This window comes from Calypte anna, chromosome 15 (assembly GCF_003957555.1).
Source record: "Calypte anna isolate BGI_N300 chromosome 15, bCalAnn1_v1.p, whole genome shotgun sequence".
NCBI lineage: Eukaryota > Metazoa > Chordata > Aves > Apodiformes > Trochilidae > Calypte > Calypte anna.
In genome coordinates this window covers 3129223-3149001 of record NC_044261.1, presented here as the reverse complement: position 1 = coordinate 3149001, position 19779 = coordinate 3129223, and the positions used below count along the sequence as shown (strand labels likewise).

Here is a 19779-nt window from a genome sequence, read left to right as displayed (position 1 = left end):
CCATGGGGACACCCCAAGCCCTCTGCAGCCCCTGGGCTGGGCTCTCAATGAATTAAAAAGAATTCAATTGCCTTTTTTTTTTTTTAATAACAGTAATTTTCTGTATACCATAAGGTCATTTTATGTATCTTATTTTGTATGTTTATATTAAAAAATGTCTAGAAAATCCAGGAATCTTTATCTGTAAGTTTTACCCCAAAGTTAACAAAAGTGGTTGTCTTTATATCAGCATTTTTAACTGTTCCATAATTCTGAAAACCAAGGGTTACTCGTAATTGCTGCAAGTACAACAAGAAACACCAACACCAGGCCTTTAGCAAGGCAGTGGGAATAAGGTTCTCCTGAAAAAAAGAAAAAAAAAGTATAAGCATATGAGAACTACATAAAACAGCAGAAAGCCCAAATTAAAGACTTTTTGGATTATGTTTTCTAAAAGAAAAATCTTGGTTCCCTACTCCAAAGTATCTGTTCAGACTAAACTCCACACATATTATGTTTCAAAGACACACAATCAGTTCACAGCATTCCCTGTTCCTCATTATTTTACCTGTGTAAAACCCTGTCAATGGGTAAAAAAGTTGTGGCCAGCACACATCATTTCGATTGCAGTCAAATTCTGTATAATTAATCTGAAATCTGAAAGAAAAAAAAAATAACAAACAGGTTTATTCACAACACTTCAAGAGCACGAGTGGAAAAAACAGAAAGAAAAGGTGTCCAGATTACAGGAATAAAACACAACGAAGCTTCTTGCTATTGTCACTTTTTTCTTTAATAAAAGCAGAAGCTTCTACTCCCACTTCTGTCATTTTTAGTCAGATGTTTCTTTTTGTGATAAACATTTTCAGACAATTGACAGCTTGGAAGCCTCACTCAGAACCCCTTATCCACTCAAGTGGACAGCACAGCAGCTGCTCTGTTAAAAACATGAAATTTGCAGGGAAATTTACAGCCCTTCATGTTCTTCGAGCTCCTGGGGAAAACTGTCTCTAACAGAACTGTTACCCAATAAATCTTCAAACCTGGCCTTCTTGCTCTGCACTCCACCAAACCAAAGTAACCTTTTGACCCAACACTGTTCACGTTACATCTGCTCAATATCAGGTGAAATGTCAATGCTTTTAGTAAAATTACCTTGTCAATGGGATAGGTGGCTGAGCTGGCACTTCAATGAACTGAACAGAAGCTGTGATGGGAAGAAAGCTGATGTTGTTTTCACAGCTAAGCCCACACTGGAATTGCCATATGACTGTTGAGTAGCTGCAAGAATATGTGGAACTGTTACTTGAGGGCTGTAGATGGAAATCTAGAATCTCAACATAACCAGGAAAGGATAAAATACACAGTATTTGGGAAGAGATCAATATCTCTAGATTTTCAACACCATGCAGGGAGAATGTACAAAGTCTGACAAACTCTTTACCTGATCTGCACAGCAAGAATTTCTTGCTGGGGAATCCCTTGTATTGCACCCACAGTAGCAAAGATGATGTGAATATTCAGATTTGCAGGAATATCTGGACAAAATCCTTTTAAACTCCCAGTGCTCACATTGGTATCAGAATGAAATGGATCAAGACCTAGGGAGGAGAACAGAATGATTTAAATGAAAACATTATGGAATGCATTGTGTTTTCCATAATGTCACAGTTCAGTGAAATACTGGTAACTGTCACACAGGAACACACACCAAAAAGCTTTTCTATATATAAAATAAGTACAAAAAAAGGAATACTTTATCAATGGGGGAACTAAAATACCAAATTATATATGCACAGGTTGACAGTAAAATACATTAGTGCAGTACCCACATGCTAAATGAGCTACATGAGTCTGTATACACACACATGGATGGATGAATCCAGATCAGAGATCTTTAGGAATTTAAAATTACATTTTGGGTTTATTTTGAGTTACTCTATTGATGGTATGAGCATATTTAGACTATAAACAACAACACAAACCTCACTTACGTATGATTTTCACCCAGTCATTTAGATCACTGTAGCTTGAATTGCCCCTCTTTCCAATGTGAGTAGATAATATTAATGAATTCAACTTCTCAGTAACATTTCCTCTGCAAAACAAGAATGTAAAGTTATACAAAAAGCAAATCTGTGTTACCACTCTGGGTTGCACTGTTATTATATCATAAGGTCTTCCTCTCAAAGATGTTATCACTCAACAAAACCAAACTTCAACAAACTTGAACTTGAGTTCTCTGTTCAAGGGAAGAAATGGCAAAGCATTCCAGCCCAGAATAATCATTTGAGAGATCCAAGTGAAAACATTATCATTTCCCTTCTAAAAACAGTGAGACTACTGACCACAGAGTGCTGAAATGCCTACATGAACATCTATAAAGAGTGTAAGAGTGCTAAAAGTAGGCACTTGCAGACAATCTTGTAATAAGAGGGATGCAGGGAAAAACAACTCAGCTTACTTAGCTCACCTTAAAAAGCTGCAGTCTTCATTAATACCAACTTCTAGAATGCAGCCTGAGAATGCATCTTGTCCAAATAAAACTGGTGTGTAAGTTGCTGAGGTACATAAACCTCTGCCAGCTATGAAACAAAAACATCTTACTTGAGCTTTCCTGTATCAACCTTTTGATCTCAAGCTTTCAGTTTTGTGCAGAATATCAAACATCAGAATGAAAACCACCAAGGAGTTCAGTTCAAATATAGACACAAGTCCCTTCAACCTCAGTTCTCCAAGAAAGCACTAGAGGCTTACACTGAAGATTGAATAAAGGCTAGGGAATAGCCTAGAAAAGCAAAAGCAGAGATTCTTAACTAAAATATGTACCAAAAAATCCACAAAAAAGAATCAAAAGAACATCCAACATTTTAGTTGAAGCTGCAGCCACAAGCCAGTACCTGGCTGCCAAATGTTCAGGCTTCCTGAAGTATCAGAAGCATTCATGTTTGCAGCTCTCACTGGTTTTCCAACTTGATAACCTAAACATAGGAGGGTAAATTGTGAACATTGTATAAGAATCTGTAAGCACTAGCATGGTTTTAATAATACATTTCATTAATCTTGAAGTAAATGAACAATATTTCCATTACAGGAGGAATACTCTGACTTGAAATAATCAATATCCAGAAAACAAAAGCCCAGGAACCCATCACCAGTGTAATAATTGGCAGTGTATCAAGACAGGGAAGTGGGAGCTGGCAACATAAGGGAGTATGAAAGAGATAAAAAACAATACATCAGTCACTGATAACAATCTGTTCAGTACAGTTTTTTCCTTTTCACTTTCAAGAGGCAAAATAAAATATTAATACCTGGATTCCCAAACAGTTCTGTTGCATTAGTACTCTCTAAACTTATGAAGTTGACTGTGAATCTCTGTGCCAGCAGTTCTGGTAAAAGAAAAAAAATTAAGGTTACCAAAAATGAATGTTCTGTGTAGGATATAAACTTCCACCCTTCATTAGTAACAGAAGATTCAAAATCATAGAAATAAATGGAAATCAGCCCTGTAAATTTTCTTTCCAGAGTCCACAGGAAATTCTTTTTTTTAAAGTATGAGTAAACAAGAGATTCTACCACAGAACTTCCAGTTAATAAAAAATCATAAAAGAAATTTCATGATACCTCCATCACATAAACTTCCCAGGAAGACAGTGACATTTATTTGCTCTATGTTCTCATCTCTCCAAATGAATGTATAATGCTCTGCAAAAGTTACATTTTGACACAGAACCTCAGCAGTATGAAGGCTTTCTGAGAGAAGAAAAAAAAAAAGCCACAGTGAAAAGCATGGATAATTAGAAAGCTGTTAGTGTAGCTGAAAAAGAACACATTAAAAAATCCCAGTTAAATCCTGGATAACTTTAATCTTTCTGATCATTTATTTTTGTCTGAGTCCCATCTTATTAGGACAGTGTGACAGTGAAGCTCCCTGAGCTTATCAGGTTTTTAACATCAGCAGTTCCAGGTCCTTTTGCAGCTAAAAACCTTTCTCTGGAGCTAAAAACACAGCACTGGATTCTACATATCAGCTGATGCACTTCTCAGGGCTCAGTGCTCTCCCTGCTTTCATCTCATCCCTCCCAGGGAGCCATGACCTCGTTATTAGCACATCAGCTTGGATTCCAGCAGTTTCATTTGTGCTGCATTACCCTCCCCCTGAGCAGGAACCTCTGTTCTGCATCAGGTAACTGCTTTATTGGCTGGAAAAGGCACTTAAAAATGCATGAGGGCTTTAAAAACAGACACATCTACCTGCTTCCAGTCTGCCCATCCCAATGACATTTTCATCCTGGAAATTTCTTTAAAGTGTTCAGGATATCTTTGGTTTGGTTCAAGATATCTTTTGGGTTTTGTTGTGGTTTTTTGCTTGTCAAAAATTACTTTTAGTGTAAGCTGAGGGACTCAATTTCTCAACCAACTTTAAATGAAGTTGGGTACATTAAATTCTTTCTACTTTACAGTGAGCCAAGGAGTTTACTTTTGAGCATTGGATAGCATAAAAAAATCCCTCCTAAAAGGTAAATATTTTAGGCATCAAAATAATCTTCTTATACAGTCCAGGTTAGAAAAGAAATATTTATTAAATGAAGCAGACATACCACTCTGAGTGATGAACTTGCCCATGTCAGTGATGGTTTCATAGATGACATTCTGTTGGATGAAGTCTGGAAGAAAAAAAATATTCTGCAGTAATCCTGACTAATGAGAGAGACAGACAGACTGTTTCACATCCAAAGTGCAATCCTTGTTGTTATGGAGTAGAAATTTATTTAGAAAATTAATTTTGGTAAAGTATATGTGTTTTGAGGGCATAGGAAGTTATCTCAGTCTTACAAAGGTAACACAGATTAAAAAAAAAATTAGATAGTTATGTAGCATAAAAAATATCTTCATGCTGGTGATATTACCTCTAATTCCAGAAGGATACTTAGTAAGTAAATGCTTTTGTAAGGCATAAAGTTACCACTTCTCACTAATTCTGAAGTAATGATACTGCACCCTCTTGACAGTAAAAGGGCTCTGCAACAGCCTGAACATGCTGGGAGAGTACAAATCACCAGAACATGTAAAAGGGAAACAGAGCCAAACCCCAACATTTCTTACATCCCAAATCTTTGAAAACATTGGGACACTTGCTGGGAAATCACCAGAAAAAAGAATACACCATCCCCAAACACTGAACTACAGCCACTAGAGAACAAAGCTGCCACCTTGTAGCTACCATGCCAAGAGCTTTGGGGTTTTCCTGCTCTAGCAGCCCTGAGAAGCAGAGCACTCATCTCTGCGAGGGCTCCTGCACCATACCTCCAGCACCACTGTTGATCCTCACGTCATGGGGCAGTCCCTCCTGGTGAGCTGCTAGACTAGTGAGACATCTGACATCAAAGTCCTGGAGATATGCTACAGGGGCACTGACAACACACTGTCCTGCCATGGATTGCTGCAGGTGACACAGAAAGAAGCATGTCAGACTCTTTTCTAGCCTCTTGGCTTTTCATTTTAAGACAATTTGTTAGGGAAATGCTCCCAGGATCTACTAGAGCCATGTGACATCTGGACAAACAAATAATGTGATTTTACCAAAATACCTCAAGCTGTAGCAAGGGAAAGGTTTCAATTTTAAAAAGCACAGCTTGCAAAATATTTTCTGTGTGAAGTATGACTTAATTCTAATTTCTCAAAATAATTATAACCAACAAGACTCTGTAAAACACAAAAGGAATTAGAAAAAGGCACAACCAGATGACTGAAGGGGAAAACCATCTATAGTGCTCAGTAATGCAGAAGGCAACCAAAAATGACAGAAATATGTCACAGACTATTGGGATGTCAAGCTTGCTTTTATCTCCTGAGATAAAACATTACCATTTGTGAGATGGGCAGGTGAATCATGAATGATAAAGTTTATTTCTAATAATGACTCTGTGCTTTTTTTTCTTTTTTTTGTGAACAATGTATTTCACCACCTCACAACAGCAAGTTGCAGAATCTGGTTACAAAGCCTCAAGGAGAGTGATAATACACAGAGGATCAAACAAATCAAGATGATTCTAAAGCTTCTGAACACAAAGTGATTACCTGGGGAATGGTAAAATATTCATTTTCTTCTGTAATAATTGGATCTCCTTGTCTGTAACCAGTGAAGAGTCTCCCAGGGGAAGTTTGTAAAGGGATCTTAAATGGAGGAACTCTGGGTGCAGAACTGCAAACAAGTTTAAAAATTAAACAGTTCTTTGCTCTTTACCTCACAGAAATAATTCCACATTTGCTTTCATGTCCCATGCTCCCATATAGCACCCACAGCATTTCTCCACTGACCTGTGAAGTTCACACCCTGAAATTCCAATTTCAAGATAACCCTCATGACAAGAACACTTCATGTTTTGGGGAGAATGCCTAATGCACAAGTTGGAAAAAAAAGAATTTAAGACTTACGTAGAGCCATGATAAAAGTAGCCAAGAAATGGTGTATTGTCAAGAGAAGACTGCACACAAAGGATGGGAAACCAATCAGGGGTAAATTCCATTGACTTGGAAGAGCACAGCTGATCAAAAGCTGGGTTCACATTCCCACCAAACACTCCAGTGAAACAAGATGCACTGAATAACTGCTTCAGATCTGGTGTACACTCCTAAAAGGGAAAAAAAATGTCACTTTTTAGCACAATAACTGTATTACCACAGGCACTACAGCCAGAGTGGGCAACTTGGTCTGGCTGAAGATGGCCCTGCTCGTTGCAGGAGGGGGTTACTCATGATTTTAAACATCCCTTCCAATCCAGATTCTACACTTACAGATAACCAAACCAATTTTGTAGAGAAGGTAACAATTATTATTAGAAAAGCTGGAAAACCCAGAAAAATTCTCTAGCCACATCATCTGAAAGTATCTCTGCCACTCTTCAGACAATAGAAAGAGACAAGAAATGTTAAAACACTTAAAAGTTTAATATGGAATCAGTACCAGATCACAGCAACAACGAACATCACAAGCTCCAGCTGTCAAGTCACAAGGACAAGAGCCCAATGGATGAAACACCTGATTTGGGATGATGGTCACATTTTCTGTAAAAGAATTAAAAAAAAAAAAATTAGTGGAGTGGAATCCAAATAAATAGAACATGCACACTGCAGTTTATTCTGAATGTGTACACAGCATTTGTTAAATTCTATTAGTGATATTACTGCTGATTAAATCCCTTTTTTTTCTTTCTACACAGAGGAAAAGAACAGTGAAAATGTCATTTTTTCTTCAGCACATCTGAACACTTACCTGACACATTTCCTGTAAATGAGGAGTTGGCATAGATTTCAGCTTGAATCAGGAGATGAGCCAACAGCACTGAATCATGGCAAGCTAAAACCTGAAGTGTTTCAACCACACAGAGAGGTGTTGTGCAGCAGTCAGTGCCATTGGGCAAACACATCTGCAGGTTTCTAGCCAAGCTTATGGTCACTTTGGAAGTGCTCTGAAAAAAATTCAAAATAAAGTTTGACAGCTTAGACCCCTCATATTAAAGTACTTTATATTCCTTCTTACCAGAAGGAATTTTGTGTAGCACAACACTGAAGGGAAGTTTAATAAACACAAAGGATGTATAAAACTTTTTTTTTCTTTTTATTAGTCCTTCCAGCAGATCTCAGTCTCAAATGTTTCAGCCAGACAGCAAGTACAGGCAGCTCTGGAGAGGAGGAAGACAACAAGGAATAAGTGTCAAAGCTGCAATCCAGCAAACTCCAGCAAAGGGCACCCACACAAAGAATAAGTCAAGGTAAAAAAGCAAGGGCAAGACATTCAAACTGGGTTATTAATACATTAATATTTCCACTGGCCCTTAGTTCAATCCTTCCAGTTTTGAAAAATCAGTATTTTACATACCATACCAGGTGTTACAGTCAAATTCCAATCACCAGCTCTTTCACTGCTGCTGCAATTTGCAAGTTGCAATTTTCCTGCATCAAAACAAAAATTAAAAAAAAAGTATTGCACTGTCACTGAGAAAAGACTCAAAAATTACAAGTACATTTAAACTCCTTTTGTGCCTTCAAGTAGGCAGACCCCTAAGCCCAGCTGAAAATAAGTCAATAGAGGATTAAGGGCTTAATCAGCAGAAGTCTTTAGAAGTTCCTATTTCAGTAACAATTAAAGCACTAAGTGAAGTGCATTACTGTTTTTCCTGTCAGCAAAAAACATACAGAACTCACATGTATTTGTTTACATGGTTTCTAGGGGAAAAAAAAAATAATAATGTTGTGTTCTTACCTGTCTCTTCATCTAAAGAACTTCGAATTATGGAAAAATTAACTCCTGAAGAATTTCCAAGAAAAAACGAACTCACTCTGGGCCCTGACATATGGATAAATGAAGGCTGAAAGACTAAAAAGAGAGAAAGAAACAAACCTTAATATACACTGGAAAAGGCAACAGCTGTAAGATTTAAATCTAAATTCCTATATCTTAAATTGTCACGAATAGCACAAAAATATTTTGTGATGCCAAGTGTGGGGTTGTTTTTACATTCCCACAGAGCTGTAGAGCAATAGCTTCAACTTGTTTCTATACTTTCTATCCTGTATCAGCTTTCTCTACTTTGAGAATGCATTGATCAAGATGCTACTACGCGGATCAGGCAACAAATATTTAATATTTTTTCCTGACTTCAGTTTCTTGTGGCCATGGAGGGTACCAGGCAGGGCACAGCCCCACACAGACCCCACTGCCCTCAGCATTCGGGGGCAGTTTCAAGTTAAGGGCCCGAAGTTGGGCGCTTCACCAGAGCTCCCATCACAGCCCTCACCCAGCTCCATCCCTCCCTCTCCGAGCCTCCCCCACTGCTAAACACTCACAAAATCCAGAGCCAGCACCCTCGGGGTTGGGGCACCAAAAGCCCCCGAGCCTTCCAACTCCCCGGGGACTCCCCTCACGCCCTTCCCGCCGCATCCCCACCGCCCTTCCCCTCACCCCCGCCCGCCCTTTTGCATCCCCTCTCCCACACGGAGCCCGCCATTCATCACGGTCCCTGTCGCCTCCCACCCACCCGGATCCCCTGCTCGCTGTCCTGGGCAGGGAGCCGCCAGCAGCAGCACCAGCACAGCCAGGAAAAAAGCAGCAGCCATGGCACCTAACGCGAACCGCCCGGCGCTCCCCGCTGCCGCTCGGCCGCCATCTTGCGGCGCCGCGGAGCCGCCATAGAAACGGGGAAGGGGAGGAGATGAGGGGAGGAGATGAGGGAAGGGCAGGGCAAGGAAGGAAATAAGGGAAGAAGAAGAAGAAGGGAAGAAGAAGAAGAAGGGAAGAAGAAGAAGAAGGGAAGAAGAAGAAGAAGGGAAGAAGAAGAAGAAGGGAAGAAGAAGAAGAAGGGAAGAAGAAGAAGGGAAGAAGAAGAAGGGAAGAAGAAGAAGGGAAAAAGAAGAAGGGAAGAAGAAGAAGGGAAAAGAAGAAGGGAAAAAGAAGAAGGGAAAAAGAAGAAGGGAAAAAGAAGAAGGGAAAAAGAAGAAGGGAAAAAGGGAAAAAGAAAAAGGGGGGGAAGAAGAAGGGGGAGAAGAAGAAGGGGGGGAAGAAGAAGGGGGAGAAGAAGAAGGGGGAGAAGAAGAAGGGGGAGAAGAAGAAGGGGAGAAGAAAGGGGAGAAGAAGGGAAGAAGAAGGGGAAGAGGAAAGGGAAGAAAGGGAAGAAGGGAAGGGCAACCCTGAGGGGGAAGGCGGGGAGCGGGAGGAGCCTGGGCTGCTCAGACATCCCAGCAGAGCTGTCCCGCCTTCCCTTATCACCTAGAAGGCAGAATAGATGAAAAAGGGACCGACCACAACAGCCCCGTCCCTCATCTTCTGGCCCCGCTCCACAGAGATGGCGGCCGCACTGCCCCTGCGCTGTGCCTGGGAGGCATCTACGCGGTAAAGCTGCTAGAACGGGGTGTAGCTCACCCTTAAACATCAGTGATTTTAGCAGTGTGTAACCACATTTGAAAAGGAACAGGTTTTATTACAAATGCTGTATACAAAGTATAAATACAGCCCACAAACAACATGGGCAGTGAGAAACATATTGACCAAAACCTGATGTGGTGACATGGCAAATCCTTGTATACACCCTGAGGAATGATTCTATGATTCTATGAATAATAATAAAAAAAATTGTATGTAGGTAACAAGTACTGTATTCTTTCCAGTAAAAGCAACAAATTAAAGTCTCCTTTTAAAAGGGGCAGATGACTTTCTTGCTTGTCACTTGACGCACACACAGCATTCCCTCATCTTCAGAAACAAAACCACAGTCCAAAAGCCTTCCCCCTTTGTCAAATGCCAGATGTAGAAACCACACACTAAAAAAAAATAGTGTGCCTGCTGCCCTATTACACAGAATTATGTATTTATTTGTTTACCAGTCTCAAAATACAACCTTAAAGACTAACAAGCTAGTTTGCATTTACTGAAGTTATTTTATACCAAATGGGGCCTTTTTATTCAAAGTGAAGGTATTCAGTTGAGAAAGAAATACCACAAAGACAGTCAATGCACAGGGGAATTAGCATCTTAAAAAAAAAAATAATTTAAAGGGCTCAAAGCCATCTTGAAAAATGTTGGCTTGTTTATTTTGAAAGAGATGCTGAGTCAGTCCAAAAATTGCTAGCAAAAGCTAGCAGGAAGTTTCTGAATAACACAGTGCTAATTTTTCTGATCCTACAAACCAGAAATAGTCATTCTTACCTTTACACCAACATACAAATGGAATGAGAGCTTTCTTGTCTTTGCAAATAACTTGGATGTGGAACTTTGCAGTAACCTCTACTTCACCAGGCTGCCTCTCAACAGAATTGGTCTTTAAAACAGCACAGGTTACACAATAATACAGTGATTCCTTACTTAAAGAGCTGTGTAGAAAACATATCAAACAAATAGTAACCCTGCATACAGTTCTCTTTCATATCTAATAAAAAAGTGCCATTAATTTCTTACTATACCCCATCTGGTGGAATTACTGGAGGAGGTAAGTATCTATTTACATGATACTGTTACACAGCTAACTTCAATTTCTTCTTCTTGGCTTTCATGACAGGTGGCAATGATATTTTGAAAGCAGTCCTGAAACAACACAAAGAAACTGTCAGACACACTGAACACAGCTCCCCATCCACCCCTGAAACAAGAAGCAGCAACACTTACTCGCAGGTACTACAAATAGGACTGAAGTTGCAGAATACTGGAAAAAAAAAAAAAGAATTTGCTTTCACTAAAACAGTTCATTTGGATGTAAGAAATCAGGCTCCTGTATTTATAAACTTACTTGACAAGCACACAGAGCACACATAACCAATTTCAATCAGATTTCTATGACAGAAGCAGGCAGCTCTGTAGTCAACATGAACTGGAGGTGGAAGGACAAGCTGAGATCTCTGCTCTTGATCAGGGAGAAACACCCACTGCATGAACAGAGAATTAAAAATACTGCAAACTGGAATAGCACTGCTGCATTACCTTGTCAGTAAAGTCAGTAAGATGTAACATCTGACCCAGGAAAAAGAGCTACGTGGTTTTTAAATGACTTACCAACAAATACTGCAGAAGGGAGGGCATGTGGGGCACTTTCAAGTATATGCCACCTGTAATGTCACAAGCCTGGAAAGCACAGAGCATGATCAGATTGTTAGGAACTTAAGAACATGTCAAACTAGACAGCATCTTGTATCTATGAATAAATGTAAACACCAGATGGGAATAGGAAGTTTGTACCTGTTGTAGAAGACCTGAGTCAGAGTCCAAGACACAGGCATCAATCAAAATACTCTGCAAGAAAAAAAATATCAAATGCATGAAAACCAAAATTCAGCCAGGACCAAGTTTCCTCTATAAATGCACTCCTCACAGAAATCCACATGCTTTTACCAGCTAACACAGCCATATGGAAGCTCTTTCAGTTGACCAGAATACAATTATAAGGCAAATTAATCATTTTGTTATTTTTGCATCTAGATAATATAAAAAAAACACCAGCTTCACCTGTTTCTGTGCTGCAAAGATGACATTCATGAAGTTCATATACTGCAATGCACTGTCTTCTGCTGCTTTTATGACCTAAAGAAAGCAATTAAAACTTGTTAGCCTAGATCTGAGCACTGGATTTCAAGATTAAAAGAAAACCAAGAGCAGAAGCACTTACCAAAATCCTTGATTTCATTTCTTCATTAGCTAAGTATTAAAAAGAGAAAGAAAAGCATCAATATCTTGTTTCTGTGGCACCTCACACCTCAGTTAGATCTGACATCTCAGCTAAAATATGCACAAGAAATTGTTCTGCAGTCCCAACATCACAGAGAGCAGCAGAAATATGTGACAGGAACCTGGAGACAAATTCTGACTTGTTAGGGGAGTTGACCATTTCTGTCTTGTTCAAAACATGGTGGTCAGGAAAGAAATGTTGACAGCTGCTCATTACCAACCCACTGCCTGAGACACATCTCAAGTTTTAGGGTATTTCTCATCAATTAAAGCAATCTGAGCTGATTCTAGTCCAGTGAGTTCCTTGGAAAACTATTGGCACCAGTAGCACTTTTCCTGATTATAGAAATCACACAAGGAAGACACAAAATTAATAAGAAATTAACTATGATCACAGCTCTGCAGGTGAAGGTCTCCTCTGAAGGAGACTTCTGCATTTTGTGACTTTCTAAAAGCTCCTCTCCCCCTGCAGTTGTTCTAAGGAGGTTCCAGTTTCTTTTTTACTCGTTTCACTTGAAACAGAAAAACCAAAATAAGAATGTGGACTAATGACTTCTAATTGCCACCCAGACCTGATTAAACTGGGCAACTTCAAATGGTTGGCATAAATCTGCAGCCATTATTGCCAGGTTGGGAAGTGAGGGGGTGTCAAAATATGTAATTTTTTTTATGTACATATGCATTTATACCAGTTATTGGATTCAAACACTTATATAAATACTCAAAACAGGAGCTGAGGCCTCACCTTTTACCTCTTTGCTCATCTTGTTGATATCTGCATCAGCTGGCATTAAGGAATCTCCATTCTCATCCTGGAAATAACCCCAATCTCCATACCACACAGTCACCACCTGCATGGTTCTGAATATTACAGAGCAGCAATAGTAAAACCTATATTAAAGGATAATTATAACAAACAGTCCTAAAAAGGAGCTTTGAAAATCCCATGACCAAAAGGATACAGCAAAGTGCTTTAGCAAGTGATCCTGCTAGCAGAGTCTCTGTTTGCTGGCCCTTCATTTCAGCTGCAACACAAGAGGAATTGCAGAAGTTCACTTCTGTCTGTAAAACCACTTGCTGAACCTGACTCTATAAAACATTTTAAAGTCTTATCTTTAGCCAAGAATATTACTTCAAGGGCCTGAGGCCTCAAACACAACAAAATAATCTGCTTGAAGCATATTAAAATTCACACAACCACACTAAAGGAAATCCCTACAACTCCTCAAGAGCCCAAGAGATTTGCAGTCCTGCACACCAAGCCTAGAGTTTTCTTTTTTCTTATTTTTTCTTTCCCTTACTTTTTGTCATGAGGTCTTTAACCTCTTCTGCTATTGCTTCATTTATTGCTGTTAATAACTCATATTTCCCATCCTTGCTGCCAGAGCAATTGGATTCCATGGAGCCACCACCATCTGCAAGGAGATCTGCAGAGCTCCAACGCTTCCCAGGGTACAGGAAACGGCTGGGGAAAGAAAAAAGAGAAAGTTTTAGGTTTCTCCTTTAACCTTATTAAAGGAGATAATAACCTTATTATTTAACCTTATTTTTTATAGAAAAAAAAGCAGCAAACTGAGCAGGTGTAGGCAGCAATACTCCACAGTTTCAAATAATTGTAAGAGTTTAAACACAAGAGATTAAACCTTCAAACCCTTTTGTTGCTCTGTGGAAAACACTCAGATTATTTCTTTCCTACAGTTTCAGTCAAGAACAGTAAAGAGCAGTTTGTGTTCTTCAGTTATAAATCATGCATTTTAAACCTGGTTTCTGTTACATCTTTCAAGCTGACCAGAGACTCAGCAGACAGAGAGGAAAGAGCACTTTAAACCCTTACACAACTCTACCTTTCCTGTGTGTGACTTGCTATCACAGCCAGCCTGTTGGTTCTGTTCATGATGAGGTGTGAGTTCCCCATCACCATGGCTGCATCGATGCATTTGGAGAGGGTGAACTGCCCAGAAAAAAAAGGGAAGCAGCACAAGAGCATTTACAGCTGAGCAATTCAGAAGAAACCCCTCAATTCAGCACAGCAACAGAGTTTTAACACACTGAAAGATGGGTCTTAACAGCAAGCATTTAAAAAAAAAAAAGCTTTAACAAATGCACCACTCTAGTGAATATATTTTAAAAGTATTCTAATATCCATTATGTCTATTTAAACACAACATCAGCACAGCTTGGAAGTCAAAGGCTAATCCCATTTGTTGGCTTATTAAGATGATTTTCACATGTTATTTCCCTCAGGAATCCCCCGCAGGGGCTCCCAGCAGCCCCACCTCGGCCTCTCCCAGCGCCTTCTTGCCCCACCAGATGGGGTTGGTGTCGATGACGATGACCAACAGGCTCAGCTCGTCCTCTGAAAGAGAGAACAACACCGCAGCGTCACCCCCTGCAAACACCGCTGAAAGTCCCCAAGCACAGGGAAGCTCCCCCGGGATACCGAGGGCTCGGGAGAGACCAAACCGGCAGCGGGAACACGGGGAACCCGGCGGTCAGGGGTCACCGAGCGGTCTGGCCGGTTCCCCACGCTCGGCTCCCGTTCTACCCCCGCAGAAGAACCCCGGAGAAGCCGCGCCCGAGGGCCGGGGCACAGACACACCCGGGGCACACACACCCCGGTCCCGGCCCCGGTCCCGCCGCCTCACCCGCGCTCATCCCGCCGCTCCCAGTCAGCAGCTGCTTCCGGCGCAGCCTGATGATGTCACGACGCGACGCTACATCATCCGGAGGAGCCAGGAAGGAGCGGAGCAGCCATGAGCAGGAACGGTAAGAGGGGAGGAGAGCGGGGGGCAGCACCGAACCGAACCGGACGTGTTGTGATGCGTTGCGCCCCGCTGCCTTGCAGACCTGATCGAGACTTTCCGGGCGCAGCTGAGGGACGATCCCGACGTCGCCTCGGCCGTAGCCGCCATCCGCGTGCTGCTGGGATTCCTCAAGCAGGACCGAGGTGAGGCCGGGCCCGCCCTTAGCTCCCGGCTGGGGGGACGGGACGGGACCGGACGGGACGGGAATGCCCCCCGTGTCTGCCCCGTGTCCCCCCGCGGGTGAGCCCCTGCCCGTGCACACCTGGGTCTCCCCGCAGGAGAAACCATCCAGGGCCTGCGGAGCAGCCTGCTGGCCGCCATCGAGACGCTGTCCGGGGTGGACTCCTCGGTGGCCGTGCTGTCCGGCGGGGAGCTCTTCCTCCGCTTCATCAGCCTCACCTCTCTGGAGTACTCGGTAAGGGCGGCTGCTCCCTCCCCCTGCCCGGCCCTGCCGGGGATCCCGACAGCCTCGGGGCAGACACGGGGGTGTTTTCCAGGATTACTCCAAGTGCAAAGAAATCATGATCGAGCGTGGGGAGATTTTCCTCAGGAAGGTGTCTCTCTCGAGGAATAAAATCGCCAAGCTGTGTCATCCCTTCATCAGAGATGGGGCTGTAAGTAAGCCCAGGCTGGGTGAGTCTTGTTCTGCTGCTCTGCTGCTTCTGAGGGTGGAAAAAGAAAAGGGGAAGGGAGAAAAGTTTATGAACAGAGAACATGAGAATCATAGAATTGGCTGGGTTGGAAGGGACCTCAGAGATCATCAAGTCCAACCCTTGATCCACTCCTGCTGCAGTTCCCAGCCCATGGCACTCAGTGCCACATCCAGGCTCTTTTGAAATATCTCCAGACACAGAGAATCCACTACTTCCCTGGGCAGCCCATTCCAATGCCTGATCACCCTCTCCAGAAAGAAATTCTTTCTAATCTCCAACCTAAACCTCCCCTGGCACAACTTGAGACCCTTTGTGCCCTCTTGTCTTGCTGAGAGCTGCCTGGGAAAAGAGCCCAACCCCCCCCTGGCTCCAACCTCCTTTCAGGGAGTTGTAGAGAGCGATGAGGTCTCCCCTGAGCCTCCTCTTCTCCAGCCTCAACACCCCCAGCTCCCTCAGCCCTTCCTCACAGGAATTCTGCTGGATCCCTTCACAGCCTCCTTGCTCTTCTCTGGACCTGCTCCAGCACCTCAGTCTCCTTCCTGAGCTGAGGGGCCCAGAACTGGACACAGGACTCGAGGTGTGGCCTCACCAGGGCTGAGCACAGGGGTGATTGTCCAGAGGTGCAGCATCACCCAGCACCTTGTTCAGCTTCACCTCCTCCCCCTGCTCTCATACAATCCTACTTTAACTTGGGGTCTGCAGCTCCAGAAACCACTCCAAGTGCTCCATCACACCCCCCCCCGCTGCATCCTGGCACAAATCCCAGCCCTGAGCTGCAGAATCCAAGTGACAAACCTGATCACTAAACACCAGTGGGCAGCTGGGGGAAGTAAAAGCCACGAAACCTCTGAAAAAAGTAAAGGTTTCCCAAAGCTCAGCAAACAGCAAGGTCTGATTGTTGTTTTTTTTTTCCAGAGGATACTGACACATGCCTACTCCAGAGTGGTCCTCAGGGTGCTGGAGGCAGCTGTGGAGTCCAAGAAGAGATTCAGTGTTTATGTCACTGAGTCCCAGCCAGATCAGGCAGGGTGAGTCCTCCTTAGGTTGTTTTGTTAACAGGGGAAAGTTACACCCAACACCAGATCAGCCCTCCCTGAAGAAAAGCTGCTGGGCTTGTTTGCAGCATCTTAAATGGCAAACAGCAGTAAGAGCACCTTATTATGGTTAAAAAAATAAAAAAAAAATAAATTGGCAAGTAATTTCCAGCACTAAATATCCTGTAGTGTTACCTTGGCTTTCCTCAAAGGTTTACAAACTTCCAGTCAGTGCCAGCTGCCTTCTGTCAGGTTCATTATCATCTCTTTGTTTCCATTTCTATACAACAACTTCTTCCCAATTAGAGAATCCATCACAAACCCAAACCACAGGCCAGGGTGCAGGGGCAGTCCTGGGTTTCAGCCTTTCAGACAACATTTTTCTAGCACTGTCCCTAAAAGAGAAGATTTTAAGCTTCACAGATGCTTTGTTTAACAGACAGAAAATGGCAAAAGCCTTGAGGAAGCTGAACATCCCTGTGACTGTCATTCTGGATGCTGCAGTTGGGTAAGTCTGATGATTAAATCTTAGTATTTTTCACCAGTTTTCCTGAGGTGGTGTTATGTGTGAGTTTCCTACAAGCCTGTTCTAACCACAGAGGTTATTACTTATTTTGTCACATTCACCCAACTAGTTAAACAAGTTACACCTCTAGGTGGACAATTAGGAGAAAACTCCTCCTACACAACCAGTTCTTGGTGTTTGTGTGTTAGAATGAACAAAAAAAATTTCTTTTTAGATTTTATTTTCAATCCCCAGGAGGGATCTGCAGCAAAGGGGGTGGAAGGGGGTGGAAGAGCAGCCTCCTGGGTGGTGTTTGGCCAAGTGCAGTTCCACTTCTCTGTGTAGGCAGCACCATTCCACAGGCACCACCTCCTGGAACTGAGTATTATTCCAGTCAAATTTCAACTTCTTCCAGCATTTAGACAATTGCCAGGCTTAGGGGTGGCTTGAGAAGACAATTAATTAATTAATATTCCTGCTAGGAATAGGAAGCAGCTGACCAAGGATGTGCAAGATGGACTTGCAGAGGTAGCTAAAACTGGTTCAGAAGTGAAAGACTGTTTGAATTACCAGTTTTTTGTTCTCTTCAAGTTATTTGTCACACTACTTAACTAAAACTTAGATTTTTCTCCTCCTTTGAACAGCTACATTATGGAGAAAGTGGACCTTGTGCTGGTGGGTGCTGAAGGTGTAGTTGAAAGTGGAGGCATTATTAACAAGGTACTGAGTTTGTTACATCACACTCTGAGCTCTGGACTTTTACAAGTTTGATTTGTTTGAAGCAAACAAAGCTTTCTGAAAAATCTTTCCTATTTGAACAAGAAAAAGCTGTTCCCTGTTGGCCACGGGGCAGTGTTGTGTCAGGCTGGCACTGATGATGTTTTCCTCCTCTCTCCACAGATTGGCACCAATCAAATTGCTGTGTGTGCCAAAGCTCAGAACAAGCCCTTTTATGTGGTAGCAGAAAGCTTCAAGTTTGTAAGACTCTACCCTCTAAATCAGCAGGATGTCCCAGATAAGTTTAAGGTAAGAGAAACTGAAATTGCTTCTTAGGCAGCTGAGGTGCTCACTTACATTTTGATGAGTAATTCTCACCTGAGGATGTCACCTTCTAGCTGCATCTCTCTCTACATAGAATCATAGAATTGGCTGGGTTGGAAGGGACCTCAGAGATCATCAAGTCCAACCCTTGATCCACTCCCCCCGTGGTTCCCAGCCCATGGCACTCAGTGCCACATCCAGGCTCTTTTGAGATATCTCCAGAGAATCCACTACTTCCCTGGGCAGCCCATTCCAATGTCTGATCACCCTCTCCAGAAAGAAATTCTTTCTCATCTCCAACCTAAACCTCCCCTGGCACAACTTGAGACCCTGCCCTCTTGTCTTGCTGAGAGCTCCTGGGAGCAGAGCCCAACCCCCCCCTGGCTCCAACCTCCTTTCAGGGAGTTGTAGAGAGTGATGAGCTCTCCCCTGAGCCTCCTCTTCTCCAGGCTGAACACCCCCAGCTCCCTCAGCCTCTCCTCATAGGGTCTGTGCTCGAGTCCCTTCACCAGCCCAGTTGCCTCCTTTGGACCTGCTCCAGGATCTCAATCTCCTTCCTGAGCTGAGGGGCCCAGAACTGGACACAGGACTCAAGCTGTGGCCTCACCAGGGCTGAGTACAGGAGTACATTCCATGGAGCTGCATGTCAAACAGCCATGATTTGTCAGAATACTGTTATTTAGTTCCTAAAGGGGTTCCTGTGGGGCAGAGGAGCTGAGGGCAAGAAACAGTAAAGTCCAAACATTTCCAACTCTACTTCATACAGAGGATAAAACAGCAGAGATCACCAACCTGTGCCTCATTTTAAAGTTGATTTCCTTCAGTTTTACCACAAACATCTGCTCAGGACAGAACCACTCCTGCCCAGCAGAGGTTTGAACTTGCAGTTGTCTAATAACTAATTAATCTAATGAAATCTGTTTCCTTCCAGTACAAAGCAGACACTCTGAAAACAAATCAGAACCTCACAGAGGAGCATCCCTGGATTGACTACACCTCCCCATCACTAATTACCTTGCTGTTTACAGACCTGGGTGTACTGACTCCATCAGCTGTCAGTGATGAACTTATTAAACTCTATTTGTAACAGAGGACTCAGTGCAGGGGATGCTTCATCTTCAGTGTCCATCCTAAGAGCTTGGGAGATGAAACAAGTTCAGTGGAGGTGGTGAGGAGATGACATTTGTAAGGATTCATTTAATTATCAGCCTTCTTTTGAGGTTTGGAAGTGAAACTTTACAGATGGGAGGACCACTACTAAAAGTAAAAAAGAAAGCCAAAAGTTACTACAGCTTCTGAAGAGCTGAAATAAATTAATTTAAAGATGGTTGGACTTTTTGATATTGTAAAATAAAATACCTTATGGTGTATTCAGACTCATTCTGAGGGATTCTGTTACCTACTGCACATACCTGAAAAACAATAAATGCACAAATGATGGGAATCTGCAGCTCAGGCCACACCATGGAAGAGGAAAGCTTTTGGCTTTGTCTCTAACTGCAGCCTTGGTTTTGTCTTCACAGATGCCAGGTCTCTTTATGAAGAA

The 19779-nt window shown here is 42.5% G+C and overlaps 3 protein-coding genes across 4 annotated transcripts; 1 reads left to right on the top strand and 2 right to left on the bottom strand.

Annotated features, from left to right (window-relative positions):
- Positions 1-73: 73 nt before the first annotated feature.
- TCTN2 (tectonic family member 2) lies at positions 74-9189 on the bottom strand. Of its 2 annotated transcripts, none has more exons than XM_030460526.1 (18): positions 9024-9189; positions 8249-8362; positions 7865-7938; positions 7259-7454; positions 6950-7050; positions 6421-6617; positions 6064-6187; positions 5290-5425; positions 4584-4649; positions 3607-3735; positions 3294-3371; positions 2880-2960; positions 2453-2564; positions 1974-2077; positions 1424-1580; positions 1135-1260; positions 548-636; positions 74-341 (listed from the first exon to the last, which is right to left on the bottom strand). In XM_030460526.1, exons 1-18 carry the CDS (start codon positions 9100-9102, stop codon positions 235-237), a joined length of 2070 nt encoding a protein of 689 aa, XP_030316386.1. In that variant the 5' UTR covers positions 9103-9189; the 3' UTR covers positions 74-234. The 2 variants fall into 2 exon arrangements, with proteins under 2 accessions (XP_030316386.1, XP_030316387.1); XM_030460527.1 differs by having other exon boundaries at positions 138-341; positions 9108-9188.
- Positions 9190-9945: 756 nt separating this feature from the next.
- Positions 9946-15047, bottom strand: GTF2H3 (general transcription factor IIH subunit 3). The gene is made up of 13 exons (XM_008493346.2): positions 14842-15047; positions 14473-14552; positions 14041-14147; positions 13498-13661; positions 13159-13221; positions 12942-12971; positions 12138-12166; positions 11978-12052; positions 11711-11764; positions 11528-11596; positions 11265-11400; positions 11144-11180; positions 9946-11062 (listed from the first exon to the last, which is right to left on the bottom strand). The coding sequence occupies exons 1-13, from the start codon at positions 14849-14851 to the stop codon at positions 10993-10995; spliced, it is 924 nt and encodes a 307-aa protein (XP_008491568.2). The 5' UTR covers positions 14852-15047; the 3' UTR covers positions 9946-10992.
- Positions 14907-19765, top strand: EIF2B1 (eukaryotic translation initiation factor 2B subunit alpha). The gene is made up of 9 exons (XM_008494078.2): positions 14907-14962; positions 15042-15143; positions 15279-15415; positions 15498-15614; positions 16569-16681; positions 17127-17195; positions 17837-17912; positions 18093-18218; positions 19165-19765. The coding sequence occupies exons 1-9, from the start codon at positions 14950-14952 to the stop codon at positions 19318-19320; spliced, it is 909 nt and encodes a 302-aa protein (XP_008492300.2). The 5' UTR covers positions 14907-14949; the 3' UTR covers positions 19321-19765.
- The last annotated feature ends 14 nt before the right edge of the window (positions 19766-19779 follow it).